This window comes from Oenanthe melanoleuca, chromosome 28 (genome assembly GCF_029582105.1).
Source record: "Oenanthe melanoleuca isolate GR-GAL-2019-014 chromosome 28, OMel1.0, whole genome shotgun sequence".
Taxonomy (NCBI): Eukaryota; Metazoa; Chordata; class Aves; order Passeriformes; family Muscicapidae; genus Oenanthe; species Oenanthe melanoleuca.
The window spans coordinates 5,332,803-5,352,635 of record NC_079361.1 but is presented as its reverse complement, the minus strand read 5'-3'; the positions used below and the strand labels follow the sequence as shown (position 1 = coordinate 5,352,635).

Here is a 19,833-nt window from a genome sequence, read left to right as displayed (position 1 = left end):
GGAGGTGAGACATCACCCCAGCGTGAAATCCCCTTGTACCCACAGCCAGACCTGCTCACTGTGCAGCACAAGCATTCTCCCAGCAGGGCTTTATAATTTGGGACAGATAATTTTGGCAGAGCTCACCAGAAAGTGTCCAATTTGCAGAGGAATTCTAATTGTTGCTTTAAAAAGCCACTAACAGAACAGTACATTGGCACCTATGGAGGAAACAAAGTTTGTTTTTCAAGTTCCAAATAACAACAAAACCAATAAATGAAGGAAGTCATTGCAGTTATTGCAATTTAAATGCAATAACACTTCCTCACTTTCACTCACTCACCCCCAATGAACAATCAACAATTAATTTGAAAAGATATTTATTTTGAAAACATCAACTTGCACATTATACAAAAAATCGACAAATTCACCAAAAAAACCTATAAAATGCTGTGGGGTCTTTTTCCCTAACATATTAACATAATCACTTTCCAAAGGGTAAGAGTTGAGGAAACCCAAAAGAGGCACATTTGTTCCAGTCTGTCTGCAGAAAAGTGTGATTAAAAACATCCCTGTCTTGCTGAGGTATCAAACTGCAAACTTTGGTAATGACAGAGGGAGACCAAGGGAGACAGCTCGAGGCGTGGCCAATACAAAAAGGTTCATTAAAAAGCCATAATTGGTTATTTTTTGTTTCCAGGTAGAAATGCAGTGAAACAAAGAAAAAAACTCCCCAGTACATCTACGAGTAGGAAACCTGATCCTCTGCAAATCCCCGCTAATCACACACAGCTACAGTGATCCATGCTCCCCAAGAATCCGGCTGGCAAGTCCCAACTATTCAGTGCTTATGAAAAAAAAGGAGACCTTGATGGTGATCCAGGGCCCAGTCTTCCAGCAAAGGACAAAAGGCACTTAAGAATGGCTTTAGGATATTCCACAATGGCATTTGGGGCCAGGGGACAGCGCCTGGCTGAACAAATCCTTCCCTACGACCAGTCCAGTGAGGTAGTACTTCATATTGCTCCAACCACTTGGCTCTAAGCAAGCAGCCTTCTGGTTCTGAGATACAAAATTAGCAGGAAATGGCTTTTTATCAAATGTATAAAACCCAGTTCTTACAAAAAAATAGCAAAATCCCACTTGTGGTACAAAGCCAGGAACCATCTTGTACAAATTGAGTATCAAAATGCTGCCAAGGTGATGCACAAGTCTACCTTGATGGCCAAATCCCCAGACAGTGAAGATTGTTCTAGCAACCAAGCCATTTTTTTGGAATAAAAAGTGAAAACAAAGGGGGCACAGGGGCACTCTGAGAACTTTCCTCATCATTAGCAGCCTCACCTCACCAGAAGCACTTTCAGTCCATTAGAAACAAATAATTCTGTGCTGATGAATGGCAGGTTTGAGGGGATGGAAAAAAAAAAAATAAAAATGCAAAGTTCAACATAGAGGACAAAACCAAAATCCACAAACATACAAAAGGATAATCCTTGGAGTTTACAGTTTTTTTAAAAAACGAGGAAGACTTGAAACCATTTTTTTGCTGGAGGGTGGGATAAAACACAGACTACCTTTTTTTTTGTTTTAAATTAAGCCCGGGGCAGGTGTGGGGCAGGCAGGGAGGGGAGGGAGAAGTGCTGTGGGGGATCACCGGCCACTGCCGTAGCCAGGGAAGAGCTGGGCCAGGACGCTCTGCAGGGCCTGGTTCACGTCCATGCTGTAGCCACGGCCCAGCTCGTAGCGGCACGCGGGGCAGCTGAACACTGAGGCCTTGAAGGACCTGTCCAGGCAGTCCTGGGGACACAAGCACAGGTCAGGGCTGAGATGGGCTCTGTGCACAGCAGGGCTGGAGATGGGCTCTGCACAGCAGGGACAGGGCTGGAGATGGGCTCTGCACAGCAGGGCTGAGATGGGCTCTGCACAGCAGGGACAGGGCTGGAGATGGGCTCTGCACAGCAGGGACAGGGCTGGAGATGGGCTCTGCACAGCAGGGCTGAGATGGGCTCTGCACAGCAGGGACAGGGCTGGAGATGGGCTCTGCACAGCAGGGACAGGGACAGGGACAGGGCTGGAGATGGGCTCTGCACAGCAGGGACAGGGACAGGGACAGGGCTGGAGATGGGCTCTGCACAGCAGGGACAGGGAGATGGGCTCTGTGCACAGCAGGGCTGGAGATGGGCTCTGTGCACAGCAGGGCTGGAGATGGGCTCTGTGCACAGCAGGGACAGGGACAGGGCTGGAGATGGGCTCTGCACAGCAGGGGTGGGAGATGGGCTCTGTGCACAGCAGGGACAGGGACAGGGCTGGAGATGGACAGGGCTGGAGATGGGCTCTGTGCACAGCAGGGACAGGGACAGGGCTGGAGATGGACAGGGCTGGAGATGGGCTCTGTGCACAGCAGGGACAGGGACAGGGATGGGAGATGGGCTCTGTGGCACAGCAGGGGTGGAGATGGGCTCTGCACAGCAGGGACAGGGACAGGGAGATGGACTCTGTGCACAGCAGGGACAGGGCTGGAGATGGGCTCTGTGCACAGCAGGGGTGGGAGATGGGCTCTGCACAGCAGGGACAGGGACAGGGTCTGGAGATGGGCTCTGTGCACAGCAGGGACAGGGCTGGAGATGGGCTTTGTGCACAGCAGGGACAGGGACAGGGACAGGGACAGGGACAGGGACAGGGCTGGGAGATGGGCTCTGTGCACAGCAGGGACAGGGAGATGGGCTCTGTGGCACAGCCTGGGCACAGTGAACCAGCCCTGAGATTCTGTGAACAGCCCAGAGGGAGCAGAAGCACTGCACTGAACTGAGAGCATTCCTGCTGGGCACAGCACAGACCAGGGAATTCCAGCCTGGCTGGGCCACCCCTGCCATGGCAGGGACACCTCCCACTGTCTCATTGCTCCAAGCCCGTCCCAACCTGGCCTGGGACACTGCCAGGGATTGAGCACCCAAAGCTTCTCTGGGAACTCCATTCCAGGGCCTCACCACCCTCACAGGGAACAGTTCCTTCCCACTAGCCCAGGCCCAGCCCAGCAGAGCCCACCCCAGCCCAGCCCAGCCCAGCAGAGCCCAGCCCAGCCCAGCCCAGCCCACCTTGCAGACGTTGTGCTGGCACACAGTGGTCACAGGCCTGAACACGACCTCCTGACAGCAGATACACAGAAAGGCTTCTTCCACTTTATTGAGAAACTTCTGCAAAGAGAATGTTTGATTTAGCTTAGTGCTGACAGACACAGAAACTAACCCAAGCCATTAAACACAAGGGATTACTCTGATCATAGAAAGATTCTCAACTATCTAACTATCTATCCCATCAAACCTGCTGGGGGTGTTTACACTAAAATAAGATCAGTTACCGGTCCATCTTTGAGAGCCTCTAGGACTTCATTCCACAATTTTTCATTGGCTTCATCACTTTTGATAAGAGATTTCTGCTGGGATGTCAGCTTGTATGGCTCAACTTTAGTTTTCTTTGGAGACCCTGCTGGAGAGGTGACTAGGTTTTCCTCCCCACCTGAAAGAAAACACAAAGATTTTATAAAAAAACAACTAAAAAAAAAACCCCAGGAAAGAGTAACCAAATAAAATGCACAAAAACCTCCAAGGCTTTCTATATGCACTTGCCTACTCCACAAACCTGCTGATTTCCTTTTCCTCTTCCCTTTCCCTGGGGTATCAAACTCATCATCTCCATTATTTTCTTTTTCCTTATCTTTGTTTGCAACAGCTTCCAAATACCCTTCAGGATACTGCAAGGAAACAAAACAAAGAGCATCCAATGCAAACACATCAGGTCAGACTCACAGACCAAGGCAGGTCCAGGAGTCACCTCTGGAAAACTGCTCCAGGGGCAGTTTTAATCTTAATTTTAAGCAATAGATCCCTGCTGGAGGGAATCACTTCACAGCCTATAGAAATTGCATACAAAAAAAGGGTGAGTTTTGTCCTTTCAGCCTCCTGATATATAAAAACAAACAACCCAACAGGCTGGAAGCATTTCTGTCCTCCTAAGCCTCAAGTTTTAGCTAAGGATGATCCTCAGAGAACATGTAACAGAAAAATCCCTGCTCTCCATCAAGTTCAGAGTGCAGGTGATGTCCCAGGCAGTACCTGCATTGTCAGGCCAAGCTTTTTCATCCTGTCCTTCCCCTCTTTGGTCCAAGGAGCAGGTTCCTCATCGTCCCTCCTGAGCAGGTAACGCCACACCAGGAACCCAGACTTCCCCGTCTCGGGCCAGTATTTCACAACCTGGAGAAGCCCATGGCTCTGTGCCACAGCCTCCTGGCCATGCCACAGCCCTCCCCAGCCCAGGCAGAGTCCCAGCCCTCACCTTGTAGATGCCATCGTATCTGTTGCCCTCCAGGGGGGCGTACTTGCTGTGCTTGCCGCCCTTGACGTTCCTGACCACGCGCACCGGCTTCCCCGCACGCCAGTCCTTGGCCTCAGCGCCGTGCTTGTCATTGATGGGGGCACTGCAGTTCAGAGCCAGGGCCCTGCAGGGACAGGGGTCACCTGTGTGAACTGCCATGTGAGACACTGCCATGTGAGACACTGCCCTGTCACCTGTGTGACACTGCCATGTCAGCTGTGTGACACTGCCTGAGCACAGCACTGTGTCATTGATGGGGGCACTGCAGTTCAGAGCCAGGGCCCTGCAGGGACAGGGGCCACCTGTGTGAACTGCCATGTGAGACACTGCCCTGTCACCTGTGTGACACTGCCATGTCACCTGTGTGAACTGCCATGTGAGACACTGCCATGTGAGACACTGCCCTGTCACCTGTGTGACACTGCCATGTAACACCTGTGTGACCCTGCCTGTAACCTGTCAGACACTGCCCTGTCACCTGTGTGACACTGCCTGAGCACAGCACTGTGTCATTGATGGAGGCACTGCAGTTCAGAGCCAGGGCCCTGCAGGGACAGGAGTCACCTGTGTGACACTGCCATGTGAGACACTGCCCTGTCACCTGTGTGACACTGCCATGTAACACCTGTGTGACCCTGCCTGTAACCTGTCAGACACTGCCCTGTCACCTGTGTGGCCCTGCCATGTAACACCTGCATGGCACGCCATGTCACCTGTGTGACTCTGGCACCTCTGCCCTCCCTGAGCCTCCTGATGGGAGGTTTCACACATTTTACACAGCTCTATATCCACGGCATTACCCTAAAGCACCAGCCCAGATCACTTCCTCCATGCAGGCTCATCTGTGAGAGTAGCAGCCCAGAATTACAACTGGTCTGGTCTCCCAGAGGCTGCAAATGTGTCCAGGACAGAGCACAACTCCTGCACCAATGTCCTGCTCTGCTGTTAAGTTTCAGCCAGTATTGCATGTGACACCAACACCACTCACAGCCCTGTCCCACTGCAGTGCACTGAAAGGAGCATTCCACTGTGCCAGAACCCAGCCCAGACCCAACTGTGACCCTTGTTAAACTCAGTCTGACCCTTGCTAAACTCGGCCAGCTCCTGGGGCTGCCTGCAGCCAGGCTCAGTGTGCTGGATGCAAAGAGCCCCCAGCCCCTCGTGCTGGCAGTGGCAGAGCTGAGGGCAGGGGGCACAGAGGTGCCAACCTGTTCATGTTGGTGAGTTTCTGGTCACAGGACTGCTCTGCCGTGCGCTTGTTCCCGGACAGGTCTCGCCCTCCGCTCCCCGTGTACGTGAAGGAATTCCCGTGGTCCTGGAACGAACGGGGTGGCATGGACACACTCACAGACACAATTCAATAAAAGCAGAGGAGTCTTTCAACCAGATAGGCTTAGCAGGGCAATGTCAAATAAAGGAAAGATGCTTCCTGACTGGGCCAGTCTCTGGTGACAACGCTGCCCTGTCACACCCTGAGCAGGGCAAGGACCCTGAGCAGCAGCAGCACAGCCCATGAGGCTGTGCAAACTGGGGGTGGAATGCACACCTTGAGAAGTCACAGCTCTGGGACCAAAAGCTGACACAGGAATATTAAACTGGGTTTGGATGATGCCGTGGCTCAGGCTGGCACAGATTATTGCAGTTTTTCCTTGCCTCATCTGGAAATAGGTGAAGCTGGGCAAGCACTTGGTGTAGAGTATAAAAAGTAATGAAGGTCAAGCCTTTGTTTTAACAACTTTGTTTGGTTCTGTGCATAAATAATCAGAATCCACTCACGATGTCATCCTCATATCCTCCTGCCAGCACCAAGGAATAGGCTCCATCATTGCTCCTGCCATGGATTCCTGCCACGTGGGGCCTGTGCACCCCCGACTCGCTCACCTGGGAGACAGAACAGCCTTGGAGGGACCTGCTCCCAACAGCCCACACAGCACTGCCTTGGAGCTGAACCTGTGCTAGTTCACACTTGCTTTCCATGTATCACAGGGGGAAGCTGCTCTCACCATCATCCTCCAAAAAGCTCCAGGCAGAAGAAAGAAAAATTTAAAATGCTTCTAAAAAATAAGGCACTGATTGTATCAGTAAACTGAATTTTGGATAAAGTTTGTGGTGCAAATCTAACAATTTGGATATTTCTTACTGAAACTGCTTATTAAAAAGCTCCAGGTATTTAAGAATAATACAGATATCAAATATTTGTATAAAGTTTTGAAAGAGTTGCAATTGCAACCTTCCCTCAATACTTGAAAGCAAGACCTGGATAGACCAATGCTTTTTTCTGCCCCAACTTTCTAACAGGATGAGAAACCTTCTGTTTCATATATGTGGAGGTTTGGAACACCCTTGCCATGGTACAATACACACCTCCAGGACAAACTACTGGGAACAAACTGTTTGCTTTGGGGTTTTTGAGTTACCAAAAAGAGCACTAAAACAAAATAAACCAGCACTGATGGGCCCCAACAATGCAGCATTAGTTATGGAACACTTGATCCACACAAAGCCAGAATTCTTTTCCTTCTGCCCTTCCATATATCCATGGACACTCACATTCCCACATTAACTGTTTCAGGTTTCTTGCAGGAGCTGGATCATTCCCATTTTTCCCCACAGTAAATGAGGCCAGGATTCAGCTTCATACCTGCACTCTGAATTTCCACATGGTGCCCACGGGGATGCCAGGAATGGGTCCATAGTGGTTGGAGGGGACAATGGTGCATTCCTTGGTGCGCCCCACACACGCCATGCCCTGGGCAGAGAGCAGCATCAGCCAAGAGCCCAAAGCAACAACCACAATCCAGGTAAAACAGCTCTGGACTGACCTTGCCCCAGTCTCTCCGGGAGGAGGAATTAGCAGATGCCATCTTTTGTTTCTTTTTACTTTCTTTTAATTTCTCTCCTGCTAAAACCACCTCACTTGCATCATTTCGACATTCGGGGCAATACCTAAAGTCAGTGAAAATTAACAAGTAGCAAAGCCTTCAGTCAGGAGCATTTCCTCCAAACACAGTGAGTTATGTTACAATTTCCCCATGTGAAACCAGTCAGGACATGGAAACACTCTCCACGCTGGAATTTGACCTCCCACAACTCCCGTCCTTGCACCAGCCACTGCAGATATGTCAGGAAACAGCTGTGTACAAAATCATTGTGTACAGTGCTGAAACAGGGCAGAGGGAATAAACCAGCGCACTCCACTAACTCTGTGTCTGGTGAAAGATGCACTTCACTCCCCACATCTCTCACTGTACATATCCCATGAACAAACCAGCCTGATCTGATGGGGCCTGCCTGAGTGATCCATAACATCAAGTTCTCATTTGGTGCTCTTTGAATCCCAGGCTGTTTGGGTTGGAAGGACCTTAAAGCTCATCTTGTTCCACCCCCTGCCATGGCAGGGACACCTTCCACCATCCCAGGCTGCTCCAAGCCCTGGCCTTAGGCAGGTACACAAAAAAGGCACCTGGATCCCCAAACTAGGAAATGGAGTGTGCAAGCCACTGGCTTAAACCTACTGTCATTGAACTCAAGAAAAGCAGTGAAGTTTTACCAAAAAAATCCCCAAAACACACACATCCCTGTACAGCTACTGAAAAGGGCAGCTTCAAGCCCCAGCCCTCACCTCCTGCAACTGTGACACCCCCAGCCCTCCCCAGAACCTACCAGTCCTCATCTGGGATCCTGCTGAGGGGAGGGCTCAGGCAGTAGATGTGGAAGGCCATGTCACACTCGTCACACATGAGCTGCTTGTCTGGATCCTGCTTCCCCCCACAGATGTGACAAGCACAGACCCTGCAGGTCTTGTTTGGGTTGTCCTTGCAGGCCTTACACACAGGTCCACTCTGTCCTGTGGGCAAACACAAACCTTGCTCAGAGAGTGCCAACAGCCATGGAAATGGTCAGAGGAGGCACAAGTGAACCAGTCCTGGCACTCTGAACCCTCTGATCCTCACAGACACAGCTGGCAGGACACCACAGGCAGGACAGACATGCAGGAGCTCCACGCCACACTCACGTTTTGGGGTACCAGCACTGATGGGAGAAGCAGTGCCTGGCTCTTCAATTTTATAGATTTCATCCACTAGTATAATTGTGCAGTCATTCAAGGAATCACCAGCTTCCCTAGAAGAAGTTGAGAAAAGAGATCAGAGTTTGGAAATACCCCACAGATTGAATTCATGCATCAGACTGCCTTGGTATAAAAATCAAATCCTTTTCATGCAATTAGAATTAACCCCCTCTTGTCTCAGGGAGAATCCAGGTACTTGTAGCATTTCAATTATCAAGAGTGACTGTTCCCCCTGCCCCCAAATATATTTCAGACTAATGCTTCTCATACTTTACAATCAAAAAGTCAACATCACTGTGGCTAGAAGAAAAAGGAGGAATATTCTAGCAACCCTGTGAAAATTACCTGAAATTTTAAAAAATGTATCCTTTTCTTCCTGAAGTTGAGAGTCTCCTTCAGGAGAGAACTGGAATTTTTCATCACCTTTATAAAGTGAAAGTTCATTCTACATAATCCTATCTCCACAAAACATGACACTGCAGTTTTTGTAAAGCCATTATGGATAATCAACACATAAACAATAATCTGCCTGATGGTGAATATGGGGCTCTGCATCCTTTCAGCATTCAGTGAATCCATGGATTAGCATTTCTTAAAGTGTCCAGTTCCTCAGTGGAAGTTAATCAGAACTGCAGAATGCTGAAGTTAATCACCCAAAAAGAACAGGCCACTTTTCATCTGCCCCAGCACTGCTGTGGCACCATTTGCCAGCAGAGTCACCCAGAGCTCAAAAAGCTGGAGCAGAGCAGGGGAACTCAGTTTATTCCCCATGAACAGCTTACCCAAGTAATATCTTTGCATTGAGCTCCCTGGTCATTTTTGTTTCCCTTTTCTGCAGGATCTCAGCATCATACCAGAATCCCCTCTCCTTGGGCTCGTCAGGGTTGTAGTTGACCATCACCACCTGCCCCACCTGCAGCTGGTGCCACTTGAGGATGGTCCTGGCCCGAGCCCGCACGTTCCCCGAGCTCATCTGCACCACCCCGTTCTCTGGGTAACTGCAGGGGAGGCACAACAAAAGTCACAAAAATCCAGCAGCAGCTCTCAGGAGGAACAGCTGCTATGCACACAGGTTGATTTTGCTGTGCAACACGAGAATAACATCAAAATAAAATCTCCTCCCACAGAGACAGAACTAACCAGTCTGACTTTGCTGCTGTTGCCTCCCTCTAACACTTGCACACCAGCACTTCCTGTAAATGTTGGTATCCACAAAAACATGATTCCAGCCCCCTGGAATTCCAACTGCAAAACAACCTCACAGTTGCCAGGGCCCAATGACATTACTATTGTGTCACTGCCCAGTTCTGCTTTAATTTGTGCAATATCTGCAATAAAATTTCCCATCAACATCATGACCCAAATGACTTTACTGGCCAAGCCTGCAACAAAACAAAACTCACTCATCATATTTCACATGATAAATTACATCTTCTTCAGGGACAGCTGTGGGCTGGTCAGGATCTGTGCTCTCAGCTGATTGACTGGTGGGTTTTTTCCTGGTCACATTCACAACTGTGGCTTCAAACCACGCTCCCATGTCCGTGTCCCGAGCATCCACCAAGTCATTGATCTACACAGAGCAAAGAGCACAGCTCACCAAAAGGGCTTTGCAAAGTAGGCATGCATTCCCAATCTACCTGAAGATTTAATCATCTCAAGAACTGCACCATTATCAAGATATTTAACTCATCATCTTAATTTTTTAAGATTTCCTCTGTTTTCCTGGTCCTGTTGTGCAGCCTTACAGTCTTAGGTTGAATTTGTAAGGTTAGAAATCCATTCTACACTACACACATGAACCCAGCCTTGTTAGAGAGCCCAAACCATTGTGGGTTAGTCTGTAAAAGAGTTTCAGAGTGTCTTGCTCATAACCTGGCAAAGACATCACTAGATCTGTAATATAATCCATTGAAACAGAGAAGTAAAATCATTCTGAACAGCTGCTCGAGATTTTCTTTTGTTAATTCAGGAAAGTTTCAGCTTTGACAAATGTAGTGACTCCGAGCAAAAATATTGGGAAAATTTGTAAAAAAATCAAACCAGACACTTTGAATGCTTCTTTTTTCTTTTTTTTTAAATCAATTAATGCATTGTAGTTTTAGTTCAAAGGACAAACTGAAAAAATTAAGTATTTTGACCTACAGCATGTTGCATTGAATTGGTTTGTGGGCTGGTTGGTATTTTTGTCTTTGTTGTTGGAGGGTTTGAGAGGAAGAAAAGAAGTGCCCACGCAGTTGGGGTGTGAGAGACTTTCAGCAATTCTGCAGCGCAGAGAACAACTCCCCTGGCAGGGCGCAGGGATCCGGACCCACCTTGTAGAGGCCGAAGCCGGGGTCGGCGCAGCGGGGCTGGGCTGCTGTGCTGGGCTGGGCCTCCAGCTCCAGGGCCCCCTCCCCGTTGTGGGAGCTTTTGTCCGACTCGCTGGGGCCGGAGCCGCAGCCGGAGTCGCTGTCCGAGAGCTCGGGCTCCTTGTCCTTGGGCGGCAGCGCCGGGCTCTGTCTGACCAGCAGCTGCACGATGTCGTTCAGCCCCACGCTGTAATCGAACAGGGAGTGCCCGTCTTCCATCTGCAGGGACAGCAGGAGCGCGGTCACTGCCTCCATCGCTCGCCCTCTGCCCGCCAACCCCGCCACGTGGCCTGCAGCCACCAGCGGCCATTCCGCCCTTCTTCCCCCTCAGCCCTGCTGCTAAAATGTTCTTTTTTCTGCCACCCCGCAATCCACAACAGCAAGGCTTCCATGCTGCCCTGGACTTGCTGCCCTGCCTCTGTGAGATCTGGAAAAGTTTGCAGCACATTCCCCGGAAACATCAATTAAACAGCTACAGGCCCCCCACATTCCCAGCAGGAATCAAAGAATTCCATATTACCTACAAACTCAAAGGGAAATTATTTCTTTTCCACATTACCTATAAACTCAAAGGGAAATTATTTCTTTTCCACATTACCTACAAACTCAAAGGGAAATTATTTCCTCCTCAATTCAGACACATCCCCAATGCTAATGCACACTGTCTGTATATTTTAATTGTGTGTGATCCAGATTATTGCTACACCTTCTCCACTAATCATAGCATTAAGTAGAAGCCAGAGTTAATCACACACTTTTCTCCCAGCAAACACACATTTTTTCCATTGAAAGTAAAATCAAAAAAAGATCCAATTCAACTTGAAACTACCCAACCGCTCTCTAGCGTAGCCAGGCGTGTTCTAATTTCACACCCTCTCAGTTCTAAGAGTTTATTTGGTGAGTCTGGCATGGTTTGTAGTCAAATCAAGACCCTGTCCCTGCAAAAAGAGAAGTGCAGAGGGAGAAAGAGGTCCCTCAATAACCCTCAGGAGCTCTAAGGAGCACAAGCATTTTAGAGTTAACATGTAAGGCTGGAGCCCACGGAGCAGTCAGAAGTTCAGACAAGCTTCCCCACATATTTAAGGTCTGACTAAGAAATTATACAGGAAATGATCATCCCCTTCCAGCCCAAACCACCAGAAAAAGCAATCCCTGGAGCTTTGTTCTCTATCAGGGGGAAGCAGAGCAAAACCACAAAAATTTACACTTCACAGGAATCGCTATGATAATTCAATTCTGATTTATGGCATCAAATGGCTATGGAACAATCCCTGGAAATCTGACTGCACAGGAAGAGGTCTGAGCTTTTTGCTGGTTCAGATGAAAACTCCTCGAGGTGCAGAGGAACACATTTGGTTGTTCCTTCTCAGCCCAGAGTCAGTGTCACAAAGATGGGAACAAGCCCAGCAGAGGACACGGGTGACAACAGGTGCAGAGCGAAAGGGAAGAGCACAGGAACAGGACAGGAAACCACAGGAGCTCAAAGCACAGCCAGAAAGAAGAGCCTGGGACTCAGACCTCCAACAAAGGGGCAGGTTTTAACCAACAGCTAATTTTCTAACCCCACTGCAAAATGTTCATGAGTAAGAAATGGAACATTTGCAGGGATTCCAACAGCCAGACAAAGCACAATGGGAACGAGGCCTAAGAGGGGCTGGACCACGCTGGGAACGTTCCTGCCTGAGCTGAGGAGGGATTGATTCCCTTTGTAGGGCAAGGACATCCTGACTGAAAATGTGTTTGTCCCCAGTGTCTGCACAGAGCCCAGGGTGAGGCTGACAGGTGGCACCTGCCCCAACCAACCCTCCCTTCTCACCTGATTTACAACACAATTGGGTCATCAATGCATCCAGATCTACACTAACCCAGCAGACAGGCAGCTTACACCCAGCAGCCCTTGGAGATGTTACACCAGCCTAGGAGCCTCTTGTGATGCTAGAACTGGTACCTGAGCTTAGACTGAGGCTAGTCCAGGTGTATTTCCATGTTCTACAGCCACACCTGCTAATTACAGAGCACAGTTAGCTCAAGACTGCCTAAAACAGAAAGAAAAGCAGCTAGAACAAATTGTCCATCTCCAGCCAACTCAGCATCCCGCTGCTTTTCCTGAAATTAATACTGTGATCAGCCAAACACCAGATCAGGAGTTTCTCTAGCATAAAGGTTTAGCAGCATAGGACTAGGCAGAATACAGCAACTGTGTTTTAAAATTGTTTTCATTGATTTCAGTGCTAATTTATTATTAGCACTTTATTATTAGCTAATTTATTATCATTAACTCGCAGGGAAAAAAACAGTTGTACAACAGCAATTGTAAACATATTATTGAGAATATAATACAGCACTGAGCCACTCAAGTGCTCTGTACCTAGTGAGAATTTGATATCGGAGCTGAGTAACTTCAACATCATGAGTTGCTTTTCCCAATTTACAAAGAAAAATTAGATCTTTACGGCTTTCAGAGCAGTGAAAACTTGCAAGGCTAAAAACATTAAGCACTTTAAGGACCATAAAATCACTGGTAATTTACAGACACTTCGTAAAGGGGATGTCAAGGCAGAAAAGCAACACATTAGGTGGGAAATAGTAAAGAAAAGTAAGAATAAAGGCTACTCTGCAGCTGGCTCCTGTCCTGGCAAACCCACGGAGGAGCAGCGCGGGAGAGGCCGGGGATCACTAGATGGCAGCAAAACCTTTCATTTCCACGCAATTAAAAATAAATAAATTAAAACATCCGTCCTCAGCCGGAGGGGAGCACGGGGCCGGGCGGGGGTGCCGGGGCTCCGCGCCTGTCAATGCCCCGGTACCTGCTTGCCGCGGTAGAAGAGGCGCTGCCGCTGGGGCTCCACGCCGAACACCTCGTGGATCCGCAGGCGCAGCCCCTCCACCTTGGTGAGCTTGGAGAGCGAGTCCACGCGGTGCGTCTGGCTGCCGTCCATGGTGCGCACCTGGATCCACATGGCGCCGGTGCTGCCCCGGGAATGGGACCGCGCTCAGCGGCGGCACCGCCGGGGCGGGCCCGGCGCGCGCGGCCGCACCGCCCTCACGCGCCCGCCGCCCGCCATTGGCCGGCGCCCCGGCCGGCTCGGCCGCTGATTGGCTGCGGCGGGCAGGCCCCGCCCCCCCACGCGGGAGCCTAACGGCTCCGCTCGCGCCGGCCGCATCTCGCGCCACAATTGAAACCCGCCCGCCGCGCCCACGCGCCAAGTCTCGCGCGATCATGCAGATGACAGAGGGGATAAAGGGGCTGGCGGGGACGCGCGTGCTCTTAAAGGGGCCGGCGCCGGCGCCGCGCGCGCTCCCGGCGCGGCCCCGCGGCACGGCGGGCACGGCCGAGCGCGCACCACGCGGCCCGCGGGCCCTCGACCGCACACCCAGCCCGGGACAGGAGGGGAATCGCGGGGTGTCAGCGACCCCCGCCGCGCGCGGACCCGCCCCAGCCCGGCCGCGTCATCCCCGCGCATCCCGCGGGGCGATGCCACTTCCCGGGCCCGTAGGGTACCGGCGCCGCCGGCACCGCCCCGACGGCCACACCCCCTCCCGCGGGCCCGTTCAGGGGCGGGGGTCCCTCCCACTGTCGCAGCCCCGAGCTACGCGTCCCGTCCGGGACACCGGACCCAGCTGTCACCGCCCGGGCACCGCGGAGCGCTCCCGCCGCTTCCCGCCCCGGCCCGGGCACGGCGGGGAACCCTGCGCCCTTCGCTGTCCGCCCGCTCCCGGTGCCGCCCGCCGCTCCCCAGCCCGCGGCGGATCGCGATAGGACAGCGGTGCCGGGTCCTGGTCCCGCCGGACCCACCGGGTGCGGTGCCGGGGTCGGGGGGTCCCGGCGGACTCACCAGGATTGAGGGGTCCCGGCGGAATCACCGGGGTGCGGTGCGGGGGTTGGGGTCCCGCCGGACTCACCGGGGTGCGGTGCTGGAGCCGGTGCCGGTGCCGCGCGCGCTCTTCGCGGGCTTTGGAGTTTGGCGCGGAAAAGCCCCGCGCGCGCCCCGCGCGCGCCCATTGGCCGCTGCTGGCGGGAACGCGCGGGTGGGGCGGGGCCGCCGCCGCCGCCTCCCGGGTCCGGGGGGGGCCCTGGGGGGGGAAACGGTACCGGGAAAACAGCCCCAGGAACCGGGGGCGACAACGGGATCCCCCGCCATTAACTGGCCCGGTGCCCCCCGCTCCGCTGCTACAGTGGGGGCGAAACCCCCCAAATCCCCACGGGCTCCATCAGGCCTCCATCCGCGGGGCCGTGCTCACGGTACCTGTTATTGTCCTAAAACCTGGTGAGCCCCAGTGGGAGAGGGGACTCCAGTGACCCCGCTGTGACAGCCACCCTTTCCCGCAGTGTCCTGTCCCCCCGGGGCGCTCCAGGCCCTACCCTGATGCGAATAAACCGAATAATCCGAATAATCCGAATAACCGAATTCGAATAAACCGAATAATCCGAATAAACCAACCAATCCGCAAAAGGGCTCTAACTCCCCGGGCCGTTAGCTCCACAGGGACCTGTGGCACTGTGGCACTTGTGGCTGGTGACAGCGTGGCCGGGGTGACACGGCATGGCCGTGCCGTGGTGTGTGAGCCAACAAAGGGCTGCTCCGGCAGGATGTTTATCCCCAAAACCACCGATGCTATGAGGAAATTAAAAGTGGTAATATTCGCTTAAAACAACCATTGGGTGGGGGAGAGCGTGGCCAAGAGGCCCCTGAGAGAAGGCTGCTGGAAGAGGAGGGTGAAAGGCCGAGGATTGGTGACTGGGGGGGAGAGAGGCCGGGCGGGGATGGCGGCGGCTTGGGCAGGAACAGCCGCGCCACGCGGCGCAGACAAAGGAGCGCGAGGCGCGGGGGGCCCGGCAAACCCCAATAAACCCCAATAAACCACAATAAACCACAATAAACCACAATAAACCCCGTTTGCCGTGCTCCCCTCCCACCCCCCAGCCCCCCCTGTGCACTGGAGCACAGAAAGCAGCAGGACACGGTGCAGGACTCGGCGCTCAGGGACACTCAGGGCAGCGCCTCTGCCTGTCCCGCTCCTTTCTGTGACCACCACGGATCCTGGGCTGGCAGCCAAGGCCTGGCTGGGCTCGGTGCTGGAGCCTGGCACTGCTGGGGCACTCAGGGCACATCTCGGGCCTGCACAGCCAGGCTTCGCTTCCTCCCAAGGCTCAGGTCATTCCTTGCCCTTGCAGACGTACTGGAGCATTTACCTGAAGCCAGCACAGCACTCCCTGCAGCCTGAGAGGGTTCTGGGCTACTGGGAGGGAATTCCTCCCTGCCAGAGCTGCCCAACACAGTTGTTCATCACCCCTGACCCAGCTTGTCCCACAGCAGGGACAGACAGGTGCCAAGCCCAGTTTCTGTACTGGCAGATGTTCTGTGCAATGGAATATCTGGCCAGTCCAGGTCAGCTCTCCTGGCCATGCTCCCACCCAGCTCCTTGTGCCCCTGCTCACTGGCAGAGCCTGGGAAACTGGAAAGTCCTTGATTTGGAGTAAGCACAACTCAGCCACAACTACAACATCAGTTCATATCAACATTATTCCCATACTGAATCCAAAACACAGCACTGGACCTGCTACTGGGAAGAAAATTAACTCTATCCCAGCCAAAAGCAGGACACAGGCAGTGGCATTTATGCTTTTATGTGCATAAATACATATTCCTGCCATAGCTGTTCCCAAGGACAGGAGATGATTCAGGCCTGTCACACCTGCCCCAGGTGAGGCAGTGGGGCTGCAGTCAGGGGCTGCAGTGCAGGGCTGTTCCAGCCCCACGTGCTCTGGGATGATCCACAGTCACACTGCACCCAGCAGCTCTCTGCATCCCATGCTCCCCTCCCTCCATGCACAGCTCAGTGTGAGGGGACACAGGTGACATCTCCTCTCCCATCTACCAAAACCAACCCCAGGTCACCTGTACCTCAGGCAAGAGCAGCAGCAGAGGGAGGAGCAGCCAGGCATGTAGAAAACCATCCTGCAGCCTAAAAAAAACAGCAGAAAGGTGAAATTGAATATTGGGAGAGCAGCCAGGAAGCACCAGGCTGTTCCCTGCTGTGAGGGCAGAGTGGCTGGAGGGGGAGCAGGAACCTGCCAGCACCTGTCCTGGTGGGAGGGGAGCAGGGCCTGGAGGGGGAGCAGGGGCTGGGGAGCCCTGGGGAGCTGCTGGGAGGGGAGCAGGAGGGGGGCACCCTCAGGGTGAACCAAGCAGGCCCAGCAGACAGGAGGGCAGCAGGGACCTGCAGCATGTCCTGAGCCAGGGGAGTGCTCTGGAGGCCTGGGGGGACCAGGAAGGCTGGTGGGCTTTGCACAGCAGGGAATGACAATGACACAAAGCTGTCCCCTCTGCCTGGCAGCTCTGGAAACTCAGGGGTTTGCTTTGTTTACCCAAGGAACTGAACCAAAGCTCCTCATGCCCCAGCCCTGAATCATCATTCTCATCATTCCTTGTGCCTGTGCTTGCTCCAGGGAAGGGGACATGGGGAAGGGGACATGGGGAAGGGGACATGGGGAAGGGGACATGGCAGGTTACTCATGGAGTCAGTGCCCAGGGAGGTGCAGCAGATAAACATCTGCAGTGGGAACTCCAGTGTCACACGTGGCCACGTGCTGAGCTGTGACACACCACAGAGCAGGGAAAGGAATGGCTCCCAACACAGGGGCCTGACCCTTCAAACCCCACAGCCTGCAGGGTTTGCACTGCACAGAAAGCCCAGGGGCAGAGGCAGAGGCAGCTGAAGGGCAGCAGGAGCAGCAGCAGGGCTGGGGGCTCCTGGCTCCCACAGGTGCAGCAGGTGGGGTCACACCTGGAGGATCCTGCCCTGGGTCTGGATGCTGCTCAGGGCTCTGAGCTCCTCTCCCTTCCCCAAACGTGTTTCTCCACTTCCTCCCACGCCTACCAAACCTCTTAGTGATGATTTTATCTTGGATTTAAATCTGTGTCTTTCATACAGCACCAAGGGTCACAGAAACACTTGTGCAAACCTTTGCTCTGACACTGCAATCCCCCAAGTGCAGTGTCCTGAGCCTGCAGGCAGTTCTGCCAGCCAGCAGGAAATCCCAGCACTGATATTTCACCCTAATATTAAAGGCACACATTAGATATTAAACACTGCCTGGTTAATTTTAATGACTGGTTATCACTTCTCACATTCCCCTGTGCCCCACCACAGCCACATGAAGGTGCCTCATGCAGACAGTGCTGAAATAGAACCTGTCCCATGGGACTTTCACCATCCCACCACAACTGACCCACTGGGGCTCCTCACACCCATGAACCACCTGGATCACTCACACATTACCTGAGGATGCAGCACTGGCTGTGCCAACACTCCAAAATACACAGGAATCATTTCTTGATTCCCTGTTTCTGTAAAAAACCCTTCACTCCATCAACTCTTCACAGGACAGACAAGAACAACTTTATTTCCCTTACAAGCATCACAATTGTTAACAGCCAACACTCCCAGCTAAGTCAGCCTCAGGATGAGGATTCCTTCCAGCCCCAAAGCTGAGGAGTGACAATTGTCTACATTTTTGTCACCTTAACAGCACATTTTTCAAAAACCATTGGCACCCCCCTGCCTGAATGGCAATACAGAAACAGAGCCAAGGTCTCCTGCATGCAGTGGCCCAAAACAAGGTGACTCAACCTCTGTAATAGCACTAGAAGACTTCAGATAATTTTTACCTGTGCCTCAGTTTCCTCCCCCGCTGATCTGGAAAACAGACAACAGGAAGCTTAATTGATGTTTTCAAACCAGTTTTTGAGAGCTGGGGATGAAAAGGCACAAATGGAAAAGAGAAGAATTAACTGGAGTTTTCAGTATTTGTTATAGGTGTTAAAAAGCCCTGAGCTCCCTGGAATCCTGCACTGCTGGCTCCTCTGCAAGGATAAAAACATAAATCCACTCCTACCCTGAATCCCAGCCAGGAGAAGCAGGAATTTCACCATCAGGTGTCTGCTGGCACGGGAGGCACAGCAGCCCTGTTGGGGAGGGGGAGCTTTGCCGTTAGAACACCAGGATGATGATGATGATGATGATGGTGGTTCACAGCACAACCCCATGTCCTGCTTCCCTGGGACCTGGTGACAACATCTGTGACCCCCTGCAAAGGACACAGCTGGGGACAGGCAGGGCTCAGCTGCTGTGCCAGGAACAGCTCCCGGGCTCAGGGGATTGCTGGGGGTCTGTGCGGGGCCAGGGCTCGGATAGAGGGTCCCCGAGGGTCCCTCCTCGCTCAGGGAACTCCAAGATTCCATCCAAGGCCAAAGCGCAGCTGGATGGACGGACACCCTGTGTGCGATCCCCCGGCACCCTGCCGGGTGTGTCCCTGCTGGGGGACAAACAGCGGCTCCCAAACAGCGCCCACGGCCCCGAGGGACCCCGAGGGACCCCGAGGGACCCCAGCCCCGCACCTGCAGCCCCCCCGCCCCCCGCTCCCCATTGGCCCGGCCGGCTCCATCACCCCGGGGTATTTAAGTGGAGCCGCGCCCCGCGCTCCCAGTGCCGCCAGTGCTCCCAGTGCCGCCAGAACCGCCGAGCAGGCAGGTAAGGCTGGGCTGGGCTGGGCTGGGCTGGGGGAGGGCGAGGTGTGGGAGCTGGGGGGCGTCTGTGACTTGTCTGGGGTCTGGGCTGCCCCTGCTCTCCCGGGGGTCTCTTGGCTCCCGGGACAGGGGCTGGGGCTGGGTTGTGCTCGTGCTGTGCATGGGGGGTTTTGCCTTTGAGGCCAAAGGTGACATTTTCTGGTGTCATGACGTGTCTGCCTGGGTAACAGGGCCGGGCTTGGGCTTGGAGGTAGGTGATATTTAAGATCCTTCCCACCATAAGCCATCCCAGCTTTGAGACGGCTCCTCGGTAACTCCGTGATCTCTGACCTGTGGCTGAGCAGTCCGGGGTTGGTTTAAAAGCTCTTTTCTGCTTCTTGTCTGCTGAGGATCCCGGCCTGGGGGGTCCCCAGGAGGTGACACCCACCAGTCACCCTCATGTGCACAGCCCAGCTGGCCTGGGGGTGGTGGGGACAGGATGGGTGCTCCAGGGGAGGTGACACCCCGGGGACCTGCCGGGCATTCCCCTCCT

General features: G+C 53.1%; 1 protein-coding gene across 4 annotated transcripts; it reads right to left on the bottom strand.

Annotated features, from left to right (window-relative positions):
- Positions 1-342: 342 nt before the first annotated feature.
- Positions 343-15,182, bottom strand: UHRF1 (ubiquitin like with PHD and ring finger domains 1). Of its 4 annotated transcripts, none has more exons than XM_056512884.1 (17): positions 14,674-15,182; positions 13,578-13,740; positions 10,735-10,989; positions 9,823-9,992; positions 9,202-9,417; positions 8,366-8,472; positions 8,014-8,197; positions 7,173-7,296; positions 6,992-7,099; positions 6,127-6,231; positions 5,559-5,665; positions 4,312-4,474; positions 4,092-4,229; positions 3,619-3,730; positions 3,338-3,495; positions 3,075-3,173; positions 343-1,776 (listed from the first exon to the last, which is right to left on the bottom strand). In XM_056512884.1, exons 1-17 carry the CDS (start codon positions 14,910-14,912, stop codon positions 1,630-1,632), a joined length of 2,595 nt encoding a protein of 864 aa, XP_056368859.1. In that variant the 5' UTR covers positions 14,913-15,182; the 3' UTR covers positions 343-1,629. The 4 variants fall into 4 exon arrangements, with proteins under 4 accessions (XP_056368859.1, XP_056368860.1, XP_056368861.1 ...); XM_056512885.1 differs by having other exon boundaries at positions 9,274-9,417; positions 14,674-14,764; XM_056512886.1 differs by lacking the exon at positions 14,674-15,182 and adding an exon at positions 14,607-14,622.
- Positions 15,183-19,833: the final 4,651 nt, after the last annotated feature.

What these genes read in the sequence shown, in the direction of transcription:
- UHRF1 (XM_056512884.1), bottom strand. Translation starts at nt 14,912, where the DNA reads ATGGCGGGGGATCCCGTTGTCGCCCCCGGTTCCTGGGGCTGTTTTCCC. An exon ending in CCCGGAGAGACTGGGGCAAG is followed by an intron (nt 7,100 to 7,172) that starts GTCAGTCCAGAG and finishes CTCTCTGCCCAG; the next exon opens with GGCATGGCGTGTGTGGGGCG. An exon ending in AGGCTCTCAAAGATGGACCG is followed by an intron (nt 3,174 to 3,337) that starts GTAACTGATCTT and finishes TTCTCTTTGCAG; the next exon opens with AAGTTTCTCAATAAAGTGGA.